General features: G+C 40.8%; 1 protein-coding gene across 1 annotated transcript in view; it reads left to right on the top strand.

The window, feature by feature from the left end:
* HSPA4 (heat shock protein family A (Hsp70) member 4) overlaps window positions 1-21,533 on the top strand; it is a 49,734-nt gene that overhangs the window by 7,585 nt on the left and 20,616 nt on the right. The window contains exons 2-7 of the mRNA XM_043465523.1: window positions 2,222-2,279; window positions 4,118-4,258; window positions 8,430-8,552; window positions 17,415-17,514; window positions 18,164-18,297; window positions 21,014-21,258. Coding sequence (XP_043321458.1) covers window positions 2,222-2,279; window positions 4,118-4,258; window positions 8,430-8,552; window positions 17,415-17,514; window positions 18,164-18,297; window positions 21,014-21,258 — 801 coding nt within the window. The remainder of the gene's footprint in view (window positions 1-2,221; window positions 2,280-4,117; window positions 4,259-8,429; window positions 8,553-17,414; window positions 17,515-18,163; window positions 18,298-21,013; window positions 21,259-21,533) is intronic.

Genomic DNA, 21,533 nt, shown 5'->3' with positions numbered 1-21,533 from the left:
TGGAAAATGAGTGAGATTTAGAAGGACCAGGGCATTTCAGGTGGCGAAAGTGATAGAGCAAAGTTGGAAGATTGGAAGACTGTCTGACTTTGTGTTGAGGCACTGTGCATGAGATGCAGCTGAAAAATGGGAGTGGGGTTGGAATTACGAGAGGTCTCAGGTTCCACATTAAGGAATCTGGACCCTATTGGTAATTCGTTTTGTTTGGAGGATAAGTAGAAACAAAACAGTTACCAAGGTAGAATAGAAAATTAAACCTTCAACAGGACATACAGTAAAGTTGGGGACATTAATTTTTTCGTTCTTAGAGCTTGTCCTGTTTTGAGGAGATGAAGGTTTGAAAACGGCTGCAGGAAACGAAGATAAATAATACGGACTTTTAGTTTTGGTGGGATACATCTTAGAAATTCAGATCTGCTGGCTTTTAGAAAGATGTATGTTTGCATGCATAGGCTAGAAGCAGTGGAGAGGGTGAATGGAGTGGATGAGATTACAGTGGGCAGTTTCCTAAAGGGCTTTATGGGCTGTGATATGCATGTGTGTTCAGTCACTCAGTCGTGTTCGACTCTGCCACCCCATGGACTGTAGCTGTCCAGGCTCTTCTGTCCATGGGATTCTCCAGGCAAGAATACTGGAGTGGGTTGTTGTGCCCTTCTTCAGGGGATCTTCATGACCCAGGGATCGAACCCACGTCTGTTATCTGCCACGTTGACAGGCAGGTTCTTGACTACTAGCACCACCATAGGAGAGACAGGTAAGTAGTACTCAGGAAATTTTTAAGTGATAGGTTGTCTGTTTGCAAAAAGGCTGATCTTGACACCTGTACTTCTTGAAGGGCTCTCCTGGCATGTTCCTGGCCCGTGGAGCTTAGAGTTCATAGGAAATCTCATGAGATCCCAGACTGTGCTGTATGGATACAGGGCATAGCTGCCTGTAACTGCTCTGGGAGTTGGAAAGGGCTGTTGAGGCACAGAGTAAGTTTATCTAAGTAAAACGGTTCTATTTAATTATTGTGTCAGATTTGGACCAAGGCAGTGTGGTGCTGGAGCTCTCATTCCTACTCATTCCACTCAGTGAGAAGAATTAAGGGTCCAGGGAGGCTAGGGAGATCAAAGCTAGCTAGAGTGTAAAGTATGGAGAAATGATCTATAGTCCTGACTCCTGTTGTTTTCAGATTTTATGACTTGGGATACATTTACCTATAATACCTTTTATTGGACTCAGTTTCCTCTTCTATATGGTAGAAATAAGATAGGGTGCTTATGAAGATTAAATAAGATAGTGCACATAAGCAGTTTATTACTTTAGTAATAATGTAGGAGTAGGAGAAGGGTTTCCTAACCTGAGGGGGAAATGGACTCTGGGAAGAACTTTGTCTTTTAGGATTTTTTGGGTGGCACGGGTGAATTTGATCTTAGTTTGAGAGAAATCTGCTACTGGAAAGGGAGGCAACGTGTGAATATGAGAGTAAAGGGAACACAGGCAAGGTTCCAGAGTGAAACATGGGGAGAAGCATAGAGGCCATGATTACAAAGGCATCAACTCCCAAGTATAACTGACTTTCTAAGCTTAAACAGTGTTTTAAAGTATTTATACCTTTAAGCAGGTATCAATTTTGCTTTCTAAAATAAGTGTCATATAGGTGAAACCAGCAGGCAGTATATGAATTGATTTGGAAGAATGTGTTCAGAAGTGGGAATGAAGTTCCTTGTCAGAAATTGAGTCTTTAAAAAAAAAAAATTGATTCCTTGGAAACTAGTTCTAGAAAAATAACTTTCCACATATTTACAATAAGATAAGAGTTGTTTTCAGGGCTTGTAGACTACTCTCTAGGCGAAGTTATGAGCTGTTTATAAAACACAAAGAACATTTAATTGATGTATTAATATGATAGCATATTGTTTTATGTTGGAATTTTGAACACCAGACTTGAAGAATTAGAGGATAGTGGAGACTGGTTAGTCCACCTCTCTCTAGTATTTTAGACAGATCATCATCTCAGACTTGTGCTTCAGCATCTCAGTGACAGAATTCCCATTATTCTAAGAAGCAGTGCATTCCATGGGCAGTTTTACTCAGTAGAAAGGTCAGCATCATAGACTCATTGTGTGCAGTTAAAAAACAGGGCTTTTTGGCTGAGACTCAGAAATCTTGTCTGCTCTGGTTTTGGATGTGATGTTGCAGTAAGGTTTAATGCTTAAATGTTTGTTTTATCTTTTAGGGCTTGCATTTCTTTTGGACCTAAGAATCGCTCAATTGGAGCAGCAGCTAAAAGCCAGGTAGAGTTCTGTTTTTTTCATACTTATTTCTGTGGTTGGGCCATCCTTCCCATGCAGCAGCTCTTTCAGTGCCCATTATGTGTGGAGCACGGGGAGCCTCTGTGTGTACAACTGAGAGACAAACCTATTCTCATGTACTTGAGTGAGAAGCTAAGAGCTTTTTAAAATAGCTTGAACAGTGGTCTGTTTAATGCAAACTACCAGGATGTATTTTACCTAGATATTGTTAAAGCAAGGTTTTACTTGTTCCTGAGTTGTTAACAATTTTTTTCCCCTGGGTATTTAAAATAATCCATAAAGTCTGTCTTGTTGAATTTTCATCTTACTCATATTTAGGGTCAGTGTTGTCTCTAGATTTGACCTTGTTCATCAAGGTTCTCAAGGAAGGAAAGCATACTTGGAGAAGCACATTTACCATTAGTTTACTTGTAAACCAGGAACCTGACTTATTTGCTTGTCTCTCAGTAACCAAAACAGCAGAACCTGAAGAGTTGTATTTTTCTCAGTGCCTGAAGTTGCTATAAAATTAAGGAGTTGCATGTTAGATGTTTCTGTAGTTCATTCTGGAGCAGCATAATAGAATGAATAACTGTCTTTTTCTGGACCAGTCTGGGCCTAAGATTTTTAAGCCCCCCCAAATGGTGCTTGATCAATTGATTTTTAATTAATTTGGGTGTTTTATAAATTGCAGAAAGTTCAAGATGTTTTAGGAGACAGCAGGTAGCAAATACAGAGCTGTTTTGGTTTTAAACTTGCTTTCATTATTGAGAATAGTTGTTATACTAAACTGGCTGCCTAGTTCTAGGTTGACATAGTTATTGTGATATTGGATTTCTTGGCAGCTTACTGAAGCAGAGCCTGACTTTGGAGGCCTCATATTGTTTTACAAAAGAACTTCTGTTTGTGCCTTTTGACATACTGGATTCAGAGGAGCTCTGTTGTTTTTCCTTGGGACTTGTTGCACTCACTTCTGCGTTGGGAAGAAGAGCCCATAAGTCTTGAGCAGAAATTCATTTTCAGTTTTTGAATATCTTTGCCAGCATTTTTTTCATAAATTACAGTAGTTTTTGTTAGAGATAAATTAGGAAACGCAGGTGTACAAGTATAAGGCATTTAGAAGTTAGCATACTACCATTGTCCAAAAATCACTGTTACTGTCTTAATATGTAACCTCTTATATTATAAGCATATAAATGTTTTTCTCCCCCACTCTAAGAAAGTGACATCATATCATATAGATACTTGTCTCCAGACTTCTAAAATAATTTATCCATTGTATGGATAGACTGTAATTTATTTACTCATTTCCCTGTCATTGACCCTCTCGGCTCTTACCAGTTTCCTGTTTTGATAAGTAATACTCTGTCAGTTTATTTACATTTATCTTTAACAGATGCTTAGTGTCATCTGTTTTTTCTTTATGGTAAGTTTCATTCGCTAGAATAACTGAATTAATATATACTGTTGGATTGACTCCTGGAAAGTTTGAATCACAAACGACAGGTAATTTTAAAAGATAAAAACTATTTAATGTAAATATTCATTAGAAGTTGAATAACAGGAAATATTTTTACAAGGGTAATGATCTGTCTTAGTGAGAAAGTAAGACAAACTGGGCTGTGGTCCTAGCCTGCCACTGTGTGACCTGTATAGGTCCATCACTCCTCACTTCAGAAGGCACCATTTATAAAGGTTTAGTGCTGAAGGAAACAAAACTAGGAAGGAAAGTTTGGCATGAAAAGGATTCTAATTTAATCTTGAAAGTTTTGAATCTCCCCCTCCCCCCATTTAATTGCTGTTATAATAGTCTTTCTACTCTTTGATATCCTTTCTCTTAGGTAATTTCCAATGCAAAGAACACAGTCCAAGGATTTAAAAGATTCCATGGCCGAGCATTCTCTGATCCATTTGTGGAGGCAGAAAAATCCAAACTTGCATATGATATTGTGCAGTTGCCCACTGGGTTAACAGGTATAAAGGTAAGGTTCTGAAGATAATGCCTTATGATTGAAAAACAGTATTTTATGTTATCAGATCAGTGTATAGAAGTGAGTAGCCATTCCCTTCTCCAGGGGATCTTTCCAACCCAGGGGTCGAACCCAGGTCTCCCATATTGCAAGCTGATTCTTTACCAGCTGAACCACAAGGGAAGTCCAAGAATACTAAAGTGGATAGCCTATCCCTTCGCCAGCAGATCTTCCTGATCCATAAATTGAACCGGAATCTCCTGCATTGCAGGCGGATTCTTTACCAACTGAGCTATGAGGGAAGCCCTTGAGAATGTTACCAGATCAATGTATATCATACCATTCTAGTTTTAACTTGTAATGAAAATTGTTACAAATGCTTTGGGAAGTCTTGCTGGTGAAGACCATTTGGCATTTTTTTTTTTTTTTAAATGATCTGGCTTTTATTTGGGAGCCATAGGTGGCACTGTTAATAGGGGTTGGACAGATAGGTGGTGACGATGTGAAGTTAACTTCTTGTCTTGTTTTCTAATGCCCAGTAGTCTTTCTGGTATGATTTTAGTGAGTGATTACTGGAGGAACAAGAAAAGAAATCAACACTTTAAAGTCACTCCCAGATATGTAGTCATACTCTCGACAGTAGGATTGGAAAACGGTGTTGTTCTTTTGGAGAAAAGGGAGTTTAGTCTTTGCTATCTCTGGAATATCTAGGAGAATCTCTTTGTGAAGCATGAAGTGAGCTGATCATTCAAAAAGATGAGAGGCTGAGCAATGGGTATGGTGAACACATCTGTCTCTTGCACTCAGGTGGTAAAAGGAATCCAGAAGTATGTTTGAGCTTTCCAGGCAACCGAGTTTAGAGAGAGGAGATTTGATTTTTGAGACACCCCATTTGGAGAAGTAAGGATCATGGGAACAGGTTCAAGTCCAAGAGATGTTGAAAATCGTGGGAAAAAGATAGTCAGTTTTGCGGTTGTAGCTGAGAATTCAGTTGAATTTGAAAGTAAAGATTTCTGATAACTGAAAAAGGATCACTGGATTTACTTAGGGTGTTTTCAGCAGTAATTTTAAAACAGTTTTAATGGGCCTAATGATGGATAAAGAAGTGCAGAGGAGGAAGAAAAGGAAACAGAGGTGAGGAAATTGCTTAATAGTTAAGAAAGAAATAGGGTGGGTATTGGCAGATTTAATCAGAAGAGCCAAAGGAGGAAGAGAGACTAGGGAGAACACCTGTGGATCCAAGTATGAGGCTGGAGGAATTTTGGAATATTTACATGAGAAAAGGTAGCTTTGAAAGGCTCACCGGGAGGATATATATTTTCCTGTCTGTATCAGGAAGGTGAGAAACTGTTCTAAACCAGAATAAATGATGGTTGGGTTTGGGAGGGAGAACGTGAGAAGATGGTGGTCAAGTTGGAGCAGGAGCTGAAAGTACAGAGTTGACATTTTTTGGTCTGTATTGTAGTTGGGAAGTATGGACATGTGAAATAGGACCTTAGGCAGTCTTTTCAGCATTTACAGTTTGTAACTCTTGTCAGAATTTCATACCTTTATGCAGGGTGTAGGATATCTTGAAGGTGTCAACAATTATTTATTTTGTCAGGTCTACCCTTGATGTTGGGGCTAAGGTCAGTTCAGTCGTTCAGTCGTGTCCTACTCTTTGTGGCCCCATGGACTGCAGCATGCCAGGCTTCCCTGTCCATCACCAGCTCCTGGAGCTTGCTGAAACGCATGTCCATCGAGTCAGCAGTGAACAGATCTGACAAAAACTATTGCCTTAGATTGGATCGTAATTGAGGTGATGATTATAAAGTCAACACAGTGAGCAAAGTAAAATATACATAATATGTTAGATGATAAAATAGTTTCCACCACCAGGCCCTTTAATGGAGGGGCAGTGTGGGTTATGGTGAGTTACACACCAGTTCGCTTCTCCCAGGTAGTTGTCTCAAGTTTTGTTGGTGGTCAGAACATACCACTGACATAGTGGTCCTCATGGACACAGATGAAAGGAGCAGTGACCCTACAAGAGACTGACTCAGACTTGCCTGTGAGTGTCCAGGAGTCTCTGGAGGAGGTGTGAGTCGGCAGTGGCTTGCTGCAGGGTTGGGGACACTGAGTGTGGCAGTGTGTGCATGGGACCTTTTGAAGGAGGTCACCATTACCTTCATTACTTCCACCACAGTTTGGTCTCAGGTCAAACAACAGGGAGGGAACACAGCCCTGCTCATCAACAGAAAATTGGATTAAAGATTTACTGAGCATGGCCCTAACCATCAGAACAAGACCCAGTTTTCCCCATAGTCAGTGTCTCCCATCAGAAGCTTCCATAAGCCTCTTATCCTTTCCTGTCGGAGGGCAGACAGAATGAAAACCACAATCACAGAAAACTAATCAAACTGATCACATGGACCACAGCCTTGTCTGTCTCAATGAAACTATAAGCCATGCTGTGTAGGGCCGCCCAAGACAGACGGGTCATGGTGGAGAGTTCTGACAAAATGTGGTCCACTGGAGAAGGGAATGGCAAACCACTTCAGTATTCTTGCCTTGAGAACCCCATGAAAATATGAAAAGACAAAAAGATATGACACTGAAAGATGAACTCCCCAGGTCAGTAGGTGCTCAATATGCTACTGGAAAAGAGTGGAGAAATAACTCCAGAAAGAATGAAGAGATGGAACCAAAACAAAAACAACACTCAGTTGTAGCTATTAATGGTGATGAAAGTAAAGTCCGATGCTGTAAAGAACAATGCCAGCAAGGTAATGCTCAAAATTCTCCAAGCTAGGCTTCAACAGTACGTGAGCTGAGAACTTCCAAATGTTCAAACTAGGTTTTGAAAAGGCAGAGGAACCAGAGATCAAATTGCTAACATCCCTTGAATCACAGAAAAAGCAAGAGAGTTCCAGAAAAACATCTACTTCTGCCTTATTGACTATGCCAAAGCCTTTGACTATGTGCATCACAGCAAACTGTGAAAAATTCTTCAGGAGATGGGAATACCAGACTACCTACCTGCCTCCTGAGAAATCTGTGCAGGTCAAGAAGCAACAGTCAGAACCGGACATGAAACAACAGACTGGTTCCACATCAGGAAAGGAGTATGTCAAGGCTGTATATTGTCACCCTGCTTATTTAACTTATATGAGGAGTAAGTACATCATGTGAAATGCCGGGCTGGATGAAGCACAAGCTGGAATCAAGATTGCTGGGAGAAGTATCAGTAACCTCAGATATGCAGATGACGCCACCCTTATGGCAGAAAGTAAAGCAGAACTAAATAGCCTCTTGATGGAAAAGTTGGCTTGAAACTCAACATTCAGAAAACTAAGATCATGGCATCCAGTCCCATCACTTCATGGCAAATAGATGGGGAAACAGTGGAAACAGTGACAGACTTTATTTTTTTGGGCTCCAGAAGCACTGCAGATGGTGTCTGCAGCCATGAAATTAAAAGATGCTTGCTCCTTGGAAGAAAAGCTATTACCAGCCTAGACAGCATATTAAAAACCAGAGACTTGACTTTACCAACAAAGGTCTGTCTAGTCAAAGCTATGGTATTTCCAGTAGTCATAGATATATGGATATGAGAGTTGGACTGTAAAGAAAGACGAAGAATTGATGCTTTGGAACTGCGGTGTTGCAGAAGACTTGAAAGTCCCTTGAACTGCAGGGGTATCAAACCAGTCAATCCTAAAAGAAATCAGTCCTGAATATTCATTGGAAGGACTGATGCTGAAGCTGAAACTCTAATACTTTGATGTGAAGAACTGACTCATTTGAAAAGACCCTGATGCTGGGAAAGATTGACGGCAGGAGGAGAAATGGATGACAGAGGATGAGATGGTTGTATGGCATCACTGACTTGATGGATATGTTTGAGCAGCTCCGGGAGTTGGTGATGGATAGGGAAGCCTGGCATGCTGCAGTCCATGGGGTTGCAAAGAGTCAGACATGACTGAGCTTCTGAATTGAACTGAATCTCATCTCCAGGTATCCTGGTTGGTAAGCACGTTAACAAGCTAAAAGTGACCTTTGAATTATTTTTTGCTTCCAAAACTAGCTTTCTTAATTTCCTCTTGAGATAATGTTACACTGATGATTTAGAAATTATTCATTTTAGGTTTTTAGGACATGAAGAAATACAGTTAAGTTTAGATCCTTTTGTTTTTTATTGCAGGTGAAATATATGGAGGAGGAACGTAGTTTTACCACGGAGCAGGTGACTGCCATGCTTTTATCCAAACTGAAGGAGACAGCAGAAAGTGTTCTTAAGAAGCCTGTTGTGGACTGTGTTGTTTCGGTAAGTTTCATCCCTGCACATTATTAGGGTCTGTGAAGAAGCAGAAAGAAGAAAGCTGTTAATTGAAAATAAAATTGCTTTTTGTCTTAGGTGGCAATCATTATTATAAGAACTTTTCAGACTGGTTCTGATATTCTTGAATATTTTTTTTCCTTCCCTAGTTTTTGCTCTTGCTTCTATTACTCTGTCTGTTTAAAGGCTTCTCTCTGACTAAGCCTGCTGCTTCCTGGATTCCTTCTAGCACCCTGCATAGTGCCTGGTACATGGTAGCCTCTTGTTTGTTGAATTAGTTGAATACTCTCAATAAGAAATGTTTTTTCTCTATTCCTGTCTCTGTATCTTTGCTGTTTTTATATCCAGCACTAAAGGCAAGACAGCAGTAGACTTCACCTTGAAATTTCCACTTGCCTATTTAGATGGAAGCCTGGCTGTTTATAGCTTTGTGCTTGTAGTATGGTGGCATCCTTAGGGACTGTTGAAATTTAGGTGGTTGAATTTGCTTTTCCAGTGAATTTCCTCATTCTGCAGTTGTTATCTGATATTTTAGCTCTTTGGTTTCTTTTGTCTTTCAAATTTTTATTAAATTTTTTTTTTGACGTATAACTGATGTAAAGTGTGTAATTTCTCCTGTATAGCAAAGTGACTTGGTAATAAATTTATATATGTATACATGTAATGTGTTAGTCGCTAAGTTGTATCTGACTCATTTGCTACCCCATGGACTGTAGCCTGCCAGGCCCCTCTGTCCATGGAATTCTCCAGGCAGGAAGACTGGACTGTGTTGTTGTTCCCTTCTCTAGGGGATCTTCCCCACCCGGGATGGAACCCAGGTCTTTTGCATTGCAGGCAGATTCTTTATCGTCTGAACCACCAGGGAAGCCCCATATGTGTGTGTGTGTGTGTGTGCGCGCGCGTATGTGCATATATATATATATTGCTTTCCATTATGATTTGTGACAGGATATTGAACATAGTTCCCTGTGCTGCACAGTAGAACTTTGTTGTTTATTGGCCTGTTTTGTCTTAATTTTGGTGCGCTGATTGGCAAAGCAGTTGGGCTTATTTCACCCCATAGTCTTTGTCTGATGGAGTTCTTGTTTCTTGGCTATCTAGTAAAATCATACTGACTTTTGTCAGGAAGAATTGGATTATGGCCCATAACCCACATTTGGAGGATGCAAAGAAGAATGCTACTTCCTTTGAAGAGCTCAGATTCAATACAGGCACTGTGTTTCTTAGATGGTTTCTGCTTTCCCCCAAATCTCTAGTGGACTTTCAGATTTCAGTGGACATTTTCCCCACCTACTGTCCTAACTTTGATTCTGAATTTTGCTCTGTATTTCAGTTCAGTTGCTCAGTTGTGTCCGACTCTTTGTGACCCCATGCAGGGCAGCATGCCAGGTTTCTCTATCACCAACTCCCGGAGTCTACCCAAACCCATGTCCATTGAGTCAGTGATGCCATCCAACCATCTCATCCTCTCTTGTCCCCTTCTCCTCCTGCCCTCAATCTTTCCCAGCATCAGGGTCTTTTCAAATGAGTCAGCTTTTCGCATCAGGTGGCCAAAGTATTGCAGTTTCAGCTTCAACATCAGTCCTACCAATGAACACCCAGGACTGATCTCCTTTAGGATGGACTGGTTGGATATCCTTGCAGTCCAAGGGACTCTCAAGAGTCTTCTCCAACATCAAGTTCAAAAGCATCAATTCTTCGGCACTCAGCTTTCTTTATAGTCTAACTCTCACATCCATACATGACCACTGGAAAAACCATAGCTTTGACTAGATGGACCTTTGTTGACAAAGTAATGTCTCTGCTTTTCAATATGCTGTCCAGGTTGGTCATAACTTTCCTTCCAAGGAGTAAGCATCTTTTAATTTCATGGCTGCAATCACCATCTGCAGTGATTTTGGAGCCCAGAAAAATAAAGTCATCCACTGTTTCCCCATCTATTTGCCATGAAGTGATGGGACCGGATGCCATGATCTTTATTTTCTGAATGTTGAGCTTTAAGCCAACTTTTTCACTCTCTCCTTTCACTTTCATTGAGAGACTCTTTAGTTCTTCACTTTTTGCCATAAGGGTGGTGTCATCTGCATATCCGAGGTTATTGACATTTCTCCCGGCAGTCTTGATTCCAATTTGTGCTTCCTCCAGCCCAGTGTTTCTCATGATGTACTCTGCATATAAGTTAAATAAGCAGGGTGACAAAATTTGCTCTGTATAGAGGTAAATTTTATCTAAAATGGCAAGACTGCCTGAGCTGCTTTTCCAGCTTTTGGGATCCAGTTAAAAGGTGATGGATTAAGTTATGTGTTGAGGGTCCTGGAGAATTTTGGTGATTTGCTTGGAGAGTTTACAAGACTCAGAATAAAACCATATTCATGGCTAAGATTTATTGTAGTGAAAGGATGCAAAGCAGAATCAGTAAAGGGAAATCGTATGTGGAGAACATATGGAGGAAACCAGCTAAAAGCTTCCAAGAGTCCCCATCCATGGGCGTTGGACCAGAGTGCTTAATTCCTCCAACAACAAGTTGTAACAACACATGTGAAATGTTATATACCAGGGGAGTTTGGCCTGAGGCTCAGAGTCCAGGATTTCTGTTGGAGGTCATTCACAAAGGCATGCTATACCTTGGATGTACCAAAATGTGAGAATTCCAGAAGGAAATTTAAGTATAAAAACATAAACTACGTTGTACAAACAGTTTAGGCACAGTGAGCCACTCTTATAATTTAGGGAAGTTTTTCTGTCGCTTTGGGGAACTACTTGTCCTTCAGGTCCCTGGATTCAGGGAAGGGCTGACCTTGCCGGCGGGCTTGTCTGAGGACTGGTCTCTGGCCTATGTGTGCACTCTCTTCCGTGCAGTTGCTGCTCCAGCCTTTGGTGCTGTGGTGGTATCTGACCGCTCCGTAAATAGGGCCTGGGTGTATTTTGCTCTGTTTGTAAATTGATGATTGTTAAATATAAGTTGTATATTTTGGGAAAGCTAATAATAGCCCTCAAGTTTGAATCAAATCACATGTATAAAAGGGTGTATGGGAAGCTTTAGCACCTCTGCTACCTAGTAAGTAGATTTTCCTTCCCAGAGATTACTAGTTTTACCATTTTGTTACAGATCTTTCCAGAGGTTTTTATGTACCCGAGCAAGTAAGTACAGGTCTGTCTGTATTTTTATTTTTCTTTTAAGAAATTTTGGACGGCTTCTTACTTGTTTCATAGCATTAGAGAGGTGCTTCGTTCCATGTCGTGGAGCAGAATGTCCCAGTTTACGCATGTGCCATAATCTATTAATATTTAACTGTAGTCTCTTTTTTGGGGGGTTTCCCTGGTGGCTCAGCTGGTAGTGAATCCTCCTGCACCAGAGGAGACCCTGGTTCGGTTCCGGGTCGGGAAGCTCCCCTGGAGAAGGGATAGGCTCCCTACTCCAGTATTCATGGGCTTCCCTGGTAGTTCAGAATCCACCTGCAATGCAGGAGACCTGGCTTTGATTTCTGCGTTGGGTAGATCCCCTGGAGGAAGGCATGGCAACCCACTCCAGTATTCTTGCCTGGATAATCCCTATGGACAGAGGAGCCTGGTGGGCTACAGTCCATGGGGTCGAAAAGTCGGATACAACTGAACAACTAAATACAGAACACAGCATGGTCTCTTTTTGTTGGACATCTCGGTTACTTCCCGATTTTGTCTTTTTAATTGCAAAGAATACTATAGTGAGTAAAAGTTGGACAAATACATTTTGCTCTTACATGATAAGTTTGTAGGTTATAGGCTAACTTCCTAGAAGTGCAATTGCTGGGACTGAGGATACATATGTTTTAAATTTTAACACCTATTGTGTAATTGCCCTTTAGAGAATTTGTACTAATTTATATTTATGTCAGCAGTGCACAAGAGGGCTTGTTTGACCACAGCCTCATCAGCTCAGCTTGTTTGTCAGATAATTCTGACCAATGAATAATGGTAGCAAAGTATGTGTGATTTTAATATTTTACTTTTTAGGTAAACTTGAATGTTTTAGAATTTATGAACCATTTTGGGGACTTCCCTGGTGGTCCAGTGGCTAAGGCTCCATGCTCCCAATGCAGGGGGCCCAGGGTTCGATCCCTGGTCAGGGAAGTAGATCCCACATGCTGCATGTAAGACCCAACACAGTCAAAGAAATAAATAAAAACAAAACAAAACAAAAAAAAGAATTTACGAACCATTTTGTATTTCACTTTTTGTGAAATATTCCTATCCTTTCCTCATTTTATTTTGAATTTATGGTCTTCAGTTTTTTAGAAAACATTTTTTTAAAATGTTTTTCTTTTACTTTTCTCCAACATTTTTAAAACTTTATTATGTTTTTAAAAATTGTTTATTTTTGGCTGTGCTAGGTCTTTGTTGCCGTACAGGCTTTTCTCTAGTTGTTGCAAGGGGGGCTGCTCTCTAGTTGTAGTGTGTGGGCTTCTCATTGTGGTTTCCTCTTCTGTTACAGAGCATGCGCTCTAGGGCGTGTGGGCTTCAGTAGTTGCAACTCCAGGGCTCTAGAGCACAGGCTGAATAGTTGTGGCCCACAGGCTTAGTTGCTCCGTGGCATGTGTGAGCTCCCGGATTAGGCATCGAACCTGTGTCTCCTGTGTTGGCAAGCGGATTCTTTATTACTGAGCTACCAGGGAAGCGTGGTCTTCATTTTGATTTGTAGTTCTTTGAATATTAGATTAGCTCTTTGCTATTTTATGATGTGAGTTGCAAATATTTTTCCTCATTAGGGTGTTAAAATTTTATAATGAATCAGATGTTTCAGTTCCGCTCCCCCTTTTCCTTCCCTAGCAAAACATTCTTTTTATCTTAGCAAATGTTCTCATTTGGCACCTGATTGACATCAACCAAAGACATCAGTCCAACAGACGTGGATATGATCACTTGTAAACTTAACATTTGTAGGTCTCAGTCCCTATGAGCATTAGAACACCTGCTCCTCCTCCTGATCCCTTGTGTGCGAGCTCAGTCATGTCCGACTCTAGCCTGCCAGGCTGCTATGTCCGTGGAATTTTCCAGGCAAGAATACTAGAGTGGGTTGCAGTTTCCTCCTTCAGAGGACCTTCCTGACCCAGGGATCAAACCTGCATCTCCTGTGTTGGCAGGCGGATACTTTACCACTACGCCACCCGGAATGTCCCTTTGTTGTTCAGCCACTAAGTTGTGTCTGACTCTTTGCAAGCCCATGGACTGCAGCACACCAGGCTTCCCTGTCCTTCACCATCTCCTGGAGCTTGCTCAAACTCATGTCCATTGAGTCAGTGACACCATCCAGCCATCTCATCTTCCGTCACTGCCTTCTGCTCCTGCCCTCAATCTTTCCCAGCATCAGGGTCTTTTCCAGTGGGTGGGCTTTTCCCACTAGGTGGCCATAGTATTGGAGCTTCAGCATCAGTCCTTCCAATGAATATTCAGGGTTGACTTCCTTTACGATTGACTGGTTTGATCTCCTTGCTGTCCAGGGGACCCTGAAGAGTCTTCTCCAGTACCACAGTTGGAAAGCATCAATTCTTCAGTGCTCAGCCTTCTTTATAGTTCAACTCTCACATCCGTACATGACTACTGGAAAAACCATAGCTTTGACTCTATGGACCTTTGTTGGCAGAGTTTTGTCCCTGCTGCTTAATATGCTGTCTAAGTTTGTCAGTAGCTTTTCTTCCCAAGGAGCAAGCATCTTTTAATTTCATGGTTGCAGTCACCATCTGCAGTGATTTTGGTGGCCAAGAAAATAAAATCTGCCACTATTTCCACTTTTTCCCCATCTGTTTGCCAAGAAGTGATGGGACCGGATGCCATGATCTTAGTTTTTTGAATGTTGAGTTTTTAAGTCAGCTTTTTCATTCTCCTCTTTCACCACTCATCAAGAAGCTGTTTAGTTCCTCTCTGCTTTCTGTCGTTAAAGTGGTATCATCTGCATATCTGAGGTTGTTTATATTTCTCTAGGAATCTTGATTCCAGGTTGTGATTCATCCAGCCTGACATGTCACATAATGTACTCCGCATATAAGTTAAATAAGCAGGGAGACAATATACAGCCTTGATGTACTTATTTCTCAATTTTGAACCAGTCTGTTTTCCCCTGTCCGGTTCAAACTATTGCTTCTTGACCTGCACACAGATTTCTCAGGAGACAGGTAAGGTGGTCTAGTATTTCCATCTCTTTCTTTGACAGTTTGTTGTGATCCACACAGTCCAGGGCTTTAGCATTGTCAATGAAGCAGTAGTAGATGTTTTTCTGAAATTCCCTTGCTTTATCTATGATCCAGCGGATACTGGCAATTGGATCTCTGGTTCCTCTGCCTTTTCTAAATCCTGCTTGTACCTCTGGAAGTTCTTGGTTCACGTATTGTTGAAGCCTAGCTTGAAGGATTTTAAGCATGACCTTGCTAGAACGTGAAATGAGCGCAGTGGTAGTTTGAAGATTCTTTGGCATTGCCCTTTTTAGGGGTTGGAATGAAAACTGGCCTTTTTCACTCCTGTGGCCACTGCTGAGTTTTCCAAATATGCTGGCGTATTGAGTGCAGCACTTTAACAGCATCATGTTTTGGAATTAGAAATAGCTTAACTAGAATTCCATTACTCCACTAGCTTTGTTCGTTGTAATGCTTCCTAAGGGTCACTTAACTTCATACTCCAGGCTGTCTGGCTCTAGGTGAGTGATCATGCCATTGTGGTTATCCTGGTCATTAAGACCTTTTCTGTACACTTCTGTGTATTCTAGCCACCTCCTCTTAATCTCTTCTACTTCTGTTAGGTAGGTCCTTGCTGTTTCTGTCCTTTATTGTGCCTATCTTTGCATGAAATGTTCCCTTGGTGTCTCCAGTTTTCTTGAAAAGAACTCTATCTGGTCCTAAGTCTGTCCTAGGTGCACTAACAGTGCTGGCCACAAGATGGTGGAAGAGTCATGGTACTGCAGTCTGCTGGGATTGGAAGCCAAGCAGCGCCTTGAAAGCAAGTGGAAAGTTCTTTTTTTCTCAGGCGACAGGACTACAGATAGGGTCCCAATCATGCTCACTCAACATACTCTGCCTGGGTTGGAATGATGATAAGGGCCATCCTCCCCAGTAGCACAGGGGAGGATTCACAAGCTGGTTTACACTTTTTAAGAAAGAGATAGAGCGTCTAGGAAGTCTCGTCTCAGGGAATGGGACAGAGAACTCACAGGTTGGCTCTGCTGGCCAGGGGAAACACTGATTCCAGCTTAGCAGCCTTTGTGCGATGAGTCCTTTCCCAGATCCATGAAAATACTCAGAGCTCATCAGACCATTTTACTTATATGCAGTTTTCACCTGACAGAGGAGGTCAGGACTGTCTGGCCTGGGGCTTTTACTAGGATGTTAGTTCAGGATTAGCTATTTAAATCGTGAAATAAGAGGGAATACATTTTAAGGGTCAAGGCTGCTCTTTGTATCCCTGCTGAGGGAAAATTGTAGACATGATTGGTATAGAGAAAAGTGGGCACTGGGCAGGGCACAAGCTGACTTTCAGGCCCAGGCTTCTTCAGTGGTATGGTGGAAGTGGGGCCTCATCCTGGGGTCCAGCATTCTAGCTTATCCTCTGCAAGGCTAGTTGCCTCAGCAGGTGCAGCTCATGAGCAACTGCAGGAGAATGAAGACGTGAGACATGATCAGGCCAAACCAGAGTTCCTAAGTCTGCTGCACCAGCTTCTGGCACAGTATCATCTTGAATTTGAATTGTGTATACCCAGAAAAGGCTGAGGAGAAGGCAATGGCAACCCACTCCACTACTCTTGCCTGGAAAAGCCCATGGATGGAGGAGCCTGGTGGGCTGCAGTTCATGGGGTCGCTATGAGTCAAACACGACTGAGCGATTTCACTTTCACTTTCATGCATTGGAGAAGGAAATGGCAACCCACTCCATTGTTCTTGCGTGTTCTTGCCTGGAGAATCCCAGGGACGGGGGAGCCTGGTGGGTTGCCATCTCTGGGGTCGCACGGAGTTGGACACGACTGAAGTGACTTAGCAGCAGCAGCAGAAAAGGCTGAGCACAGCCAACCGCTTCTCTCCGTCCTGGGAGAGGTGCATGGAGATGATAGTGGGGAAGTAGGTACCAAGCTTGTGAGCAGCAAAGAAGGGCACAAACATGTTTAGCCAGGAGAGGCTTGGAGCCAGGCTGTAATCACATAGGGCCAGTAGCACAAAAAACACCCGGCAAGTACACAAAGATCTCAGAGGCAGTGAATCCTAGCCACTGCACCAGCTTCCAGAGCAAGAAAAGCATCATGCAGGTTGAGTGAACCAGGGTCCAGCTGAGCGCCCCACACACCGGGCCTGTGCCCCATTCCCTTGGGCCTTGCTGATGCCTGCTGCTGTTGCTGCCAGGCGAGTGAGAGGTAGTGAGCAGTCCTGCTTGCTGCGACCCTTGGCCCCAGTGCCGCTGATTTCCCGGCCACGTCTTGGGCCCCAGCACCGGCCACCAGAGGATGCTCATCTTGACCTGCTGGTTCTTTTGGATTTTGTGTTACATTTAGAAAATCCCTTCTGTTTTTTTCCTTCTTTCTTTGACAGTAAAGATTCCCTTTTATTCTGATACTCATGATTTTTAAAAAGTATTTACATCTTTGGTTTGAAATATATTTTGGTGTTTGGTGTTTAGTAGGGATGCAACTTTATTTTCCATGTGGCTGTCCATTTGTCCCAAAACTATAGAATAGTTCAGATTTTCTGTACTGATTTGAAAGATTTCCTTGATCATAATACAGAATAAAATGCTGTAGCTATTTGAGGGCATTTCTGGGTTTTACTGTTTTTTTGACAGGTATATTTTAAATCAGGAATCTCCATAATACGGTAAATTAAAAAATTCTTTTTATAGGTTCCTTGTTTCTATACTGATGCAGAAAGACGATCAGTGATGGATGCAACACAGATTGCTGGTCTCAATTGTCTGCGATTAATGAATGAAACTACTGCAGGTAAGTGATTATTAACTGAAATTTTTTTTTTACTTGCTCAATCTCAGAGGTGGTGAAATCTTAAAACCCTAGGGTTTCTTATTCCATATTTTACTTGGAACACTTACCACCAGTGTCACAGTATTTTTGGGTACCTTGTCACATATGAAGAGTTTACTTGACAAGTTCTTTTTCTGTATCTTCATAGCACTTTGATATTTAATTGCATGCTTTCTTGGAAAGGAACTACATTTATTGTCTGCTTGGAGCATTGCTTTGGTTTAAATATTGGGTTTTTCTCCCAACTTGTGGGCCAGTAGAGTCAGAGGGGTGGGGTTTATAAAGCAAGATCTCAGGAGGCAGAATATATGGGAGTGTTGAGAGATGGCACAAGGGAATATGGGGGAAAATGTTTGGAAAAGTGGGAGAAAGTGGTTTTTGAAAAAATTGCCACAGTTGCTGGAACTGGAAATTGGAAACATTAAGGAAGCCAAAGTGAAATGAATGTCAGCGTATAACTCTTCGAAGTCAGTGTTCTTCATGAATAAACCATGCAGAGCTTATAAGGATTTTGAATCGTTTTTTGCAGTTGTAAATCTCTTTTTTCCTATGTAAATGAGTTTTAAGTTTACTACTAAAATGATAACATTATTTTTGTATTATTGTGTAGTTGCTCTTGCATATGGAATCTATAAACAAGATCTTCCTGCCTTAGAAGAGAAACCAAGAAATGTAGTTTTTGTAGACATGGGGCATTCTTCTTATCAAGTTTCTGTATGTGCGTTTAACAGAGGAAAACTTAAAGTAAGTATATTTTTCCCAGGAGACTATATTACAGATGTATGATAATTAGGAATTCATGACAGGCAACTTAAAGTAGTTGGTTATGGAGTTGTGTTTCGGGGCTTCCCTGGTGGTCCAGTGATTAAGAATCCTCCTGTCAATTCACGGGATATGGGTTTGTGCTCTGGTCCAGGAAGATGCCATGTGCTGCTCAGGTGAAGCCTGTGTGCCGCAGCTACTGACCGTGTGCTCTAGAGCCCTTGGGCTGCGGCTGTTGAGTCTGTACGCCACAAGTGCTGAAGCTTGTACGCCTAGAGCCTGTGCTCTGAAGCATGAGCCATTGCAACTAAAGGAAGCCCACTAGAGAGCGCAGTGAGGGCCCACCTCAGCCATAAATAAATGCATCTTAAAGAATTTTGTTTCACTAGTGGAAACTTGGTATGAGCCATCTGAATTAGAAATTAGTTGTGTAGGGGTGGGGTGGAAGTTGGAAGCCCAAAATAATTTTTGAGGTGTTGACAAGATAATGAAGCAAAGAGCATAGAACTTGAGGAAAAAGTCCTTAGATTCCTGAGCCTGTTTTTTTAATCTGTAATGTGGGGAAAATAATGCTTGCCTTGCAGGTTTACTAGGGAGTCTTTAATGTATAGTTCCTTCAGATGTCTTACACCGAGGATTAAGGGATGATAAAGGTATTCTCTTAAGGTTTTGAGTGTTCTGGGAACAGGGTGGAGTGACTAGAACTTGGCTGGCCAAAGAAACCAGCCTAGGAGTTCTAGTCTAGCTGTCTAGAGATGATAGAGCTCTGGAGAAGGCAGTTTTGTACACAGAGAAGTCTAGTAATGTTAACGGCAGAGAGGGACCAGAGGGTGATGCTGGTCACAGTTGAAAAAAGCTTTTTTAGTATGTATACACACTTCCTATATTAGTCTCTTTATTAAGGTAAAATTTATGTAGAGTGAAAGGTATAGATTTTAGGTGTTCAGTGAGTTAAAAAATTTTTTTAATTGAAGTGTAGTTGATTTATTACAATGTTGTGTTAGTTTCAGGTATTACAGCATAGTGATTCAGTTATACATACATTGATAAATTCTTTTTCAGATTCTTTTTTCCTTACAGGGAAAATTACAAAATTGCAAAATACTGAGTGTGGTTCCCTGTGCTATACAGTAGGTCCTTATTGGTTCTCTATTTTATTTATAGTAGTGTTAATCCCATCTTCCTAATTTATCCCTCTCCCTTACCTTCCTGTGCTTAACTTTGGTAACGGTAAGTTTGTTTCCTGTGTCTGTGGGTCACAGTCAGATTTGATAGTATTTGCTAGTTCCTCAGTGGTACATAAAATCAATTTTCTATCTTCGTGATTTTATCTAGAATGTACTTAAAAACCAAGGATAATCTGCATATTTGCTTTAATTACTTGGGTTCTGTATCAGGGTTTTTGCTGCGGGGTCTAAATTGGCTTTCTGCTCCTCCAATTTGGGGATTAGTCCAATGGAACTACCTATCCCAGAATAAGTATTTGTTAGATTTGAAGGGTATTTTGAGTTTCTCTTTGTTACAGTCCTTTGTTTCTTTGAAAAATGGACTTGCTTCTGCTTTGTATTCTGATTTGTTTCCCTTTTTTTTTTAATATAAAGCAGATCTTGGGGATGGTTGGGAAATAAGAGGATCATGATTTTTACAGATACAAATGATGGACCAAGTGTTATTCTCAGTGTTTAAGCTTTACTTTTATCCATAATAGGATTATTTCTAAATTCCAGTTTATACTCTTACCTTTTTAGGCAGCAGGTATTGGCTATAATTTAGCCTTGTCTTTGAGTCAGAGTGATGTGTATTAGTATTTGCTTCACTATCAGCTGTCACTTGTCAGTTTTCCAATTACAGTTTAAATTTAACTATCAAAATACTATAGAATCATACCAAATTTGGAAACATATATGTATAAAGGAAAGACATCCATGATCTTACTACAGAATATTTCATTCTAGTCATTTATGAAAACAAAATTGGAATTAACACAGAACTGTATTCAGTTCTGTTTTTTTTGTTTTTTTTCTTTCTTTCATGAGATCACTCACTAAGAACAACTTCCTGAGGACATTTAACATTCTTTGAAGAGATGGTTTTGAGGGTGTTGGTCATCATTTACTTAGCCAGTTTTCTATTATTGAATCTGATTAGTTCTAGTTTGCTTCTGATTTCTTTTAGAGATTTAGAAAAGGATAACCGAACCTAATTATAGTCTTCTGTGCTGAATAGAAACAGATTACTGTGAGTTAAGGCTTTAGCATATTTTCTGGTGGTAAATTGCATGGAGCTAAATAATTAGTAACCTTTGGTATTATTTGCAGTTTTGTGGTAGAGAAAAGACTAGAACTGTATATGACATGTTAGTGTATTGGCTCTTGAATTATAATTATTATTTGGAGTCAGATTGGTGTAGTGGGGAAGGCATAGGTTTTGAAATTGAGCTTGGGTTTTGAATTCTACTTCTACCACTTAATGTCTTTGTGACTTATAGATTGTCTGATCTGTCTAGATCTGTAAATTGAGGGTTATGATGTCTCATTTCATAGTGGTTGTAACCTTGTTTAAATGACATATGCACGTTGCCTTGTTTCGACCTTAATGTCCCTTACTGCCTTTTTATTACGGTTTACTAGTTAGATAAATGTCATGGTAAAATTTTAAATTGGTTAGTTTTTTAGCTAATTATCATCTTTTCCCAAAGGTTCTGGCCACTGCATTTGACACAACACTGGGAGGCAGAAAATTTGATGAGGTGCTAGTAAATCACTTCTGTGAAGAATTTGGAAAGAAATACAAGCTAGACATAAAGTCCAAAATCCGTGCATTATTACGACTGTCTCAGGAGTGTGAGAAACTCAAGAAATTGATGAGTGCAAATGCTTCAGACCTTCCTTTGAGCATCGAATGTTTTATGAATGATGTTGATGTTTCTGGAACTATGAATAGGTAACCATATTAATATTTTGATGGTAAACTGAACTGTGGAGTTTCTCTGTATTAACCTTAATTATCTAATTGTTGAAGTTATCATGATTGTTACAACTTCAGATTTTGTAGGTAAAAATTAGAGGCCATTCAGGATCTTGCCTTTAATGTGAAGTTTGGGTTTGATTATTCAAATAATGTCAACTATTAGGTTTGTTCTGGTTAATTGAATGTTCCAAGAAATTGGCAGTTCTTTGACATGTGCTTAACGTGTGTTAAACATGAGTCACACACAC

The sequence above is a fragment of the Cervus canadensis genome, chromosome 4, assembly GCF_019320065.1.
Source record: "Cervus canadensis isolate Bull #8, Minnesota chromosome 4, ASM1932006v1, whole genome shotgun sequence".
Classification (NCBI taxonomy): domain Eukaryota; kingdom Metazoa; phylum Chordata; class Mammalia; order Artiodactyla; family Cervidae; genus Cervus; species Cervus canadensis.
This window is presented reverse-complemented; position numbering and strand designations above follow the sequence as displayed.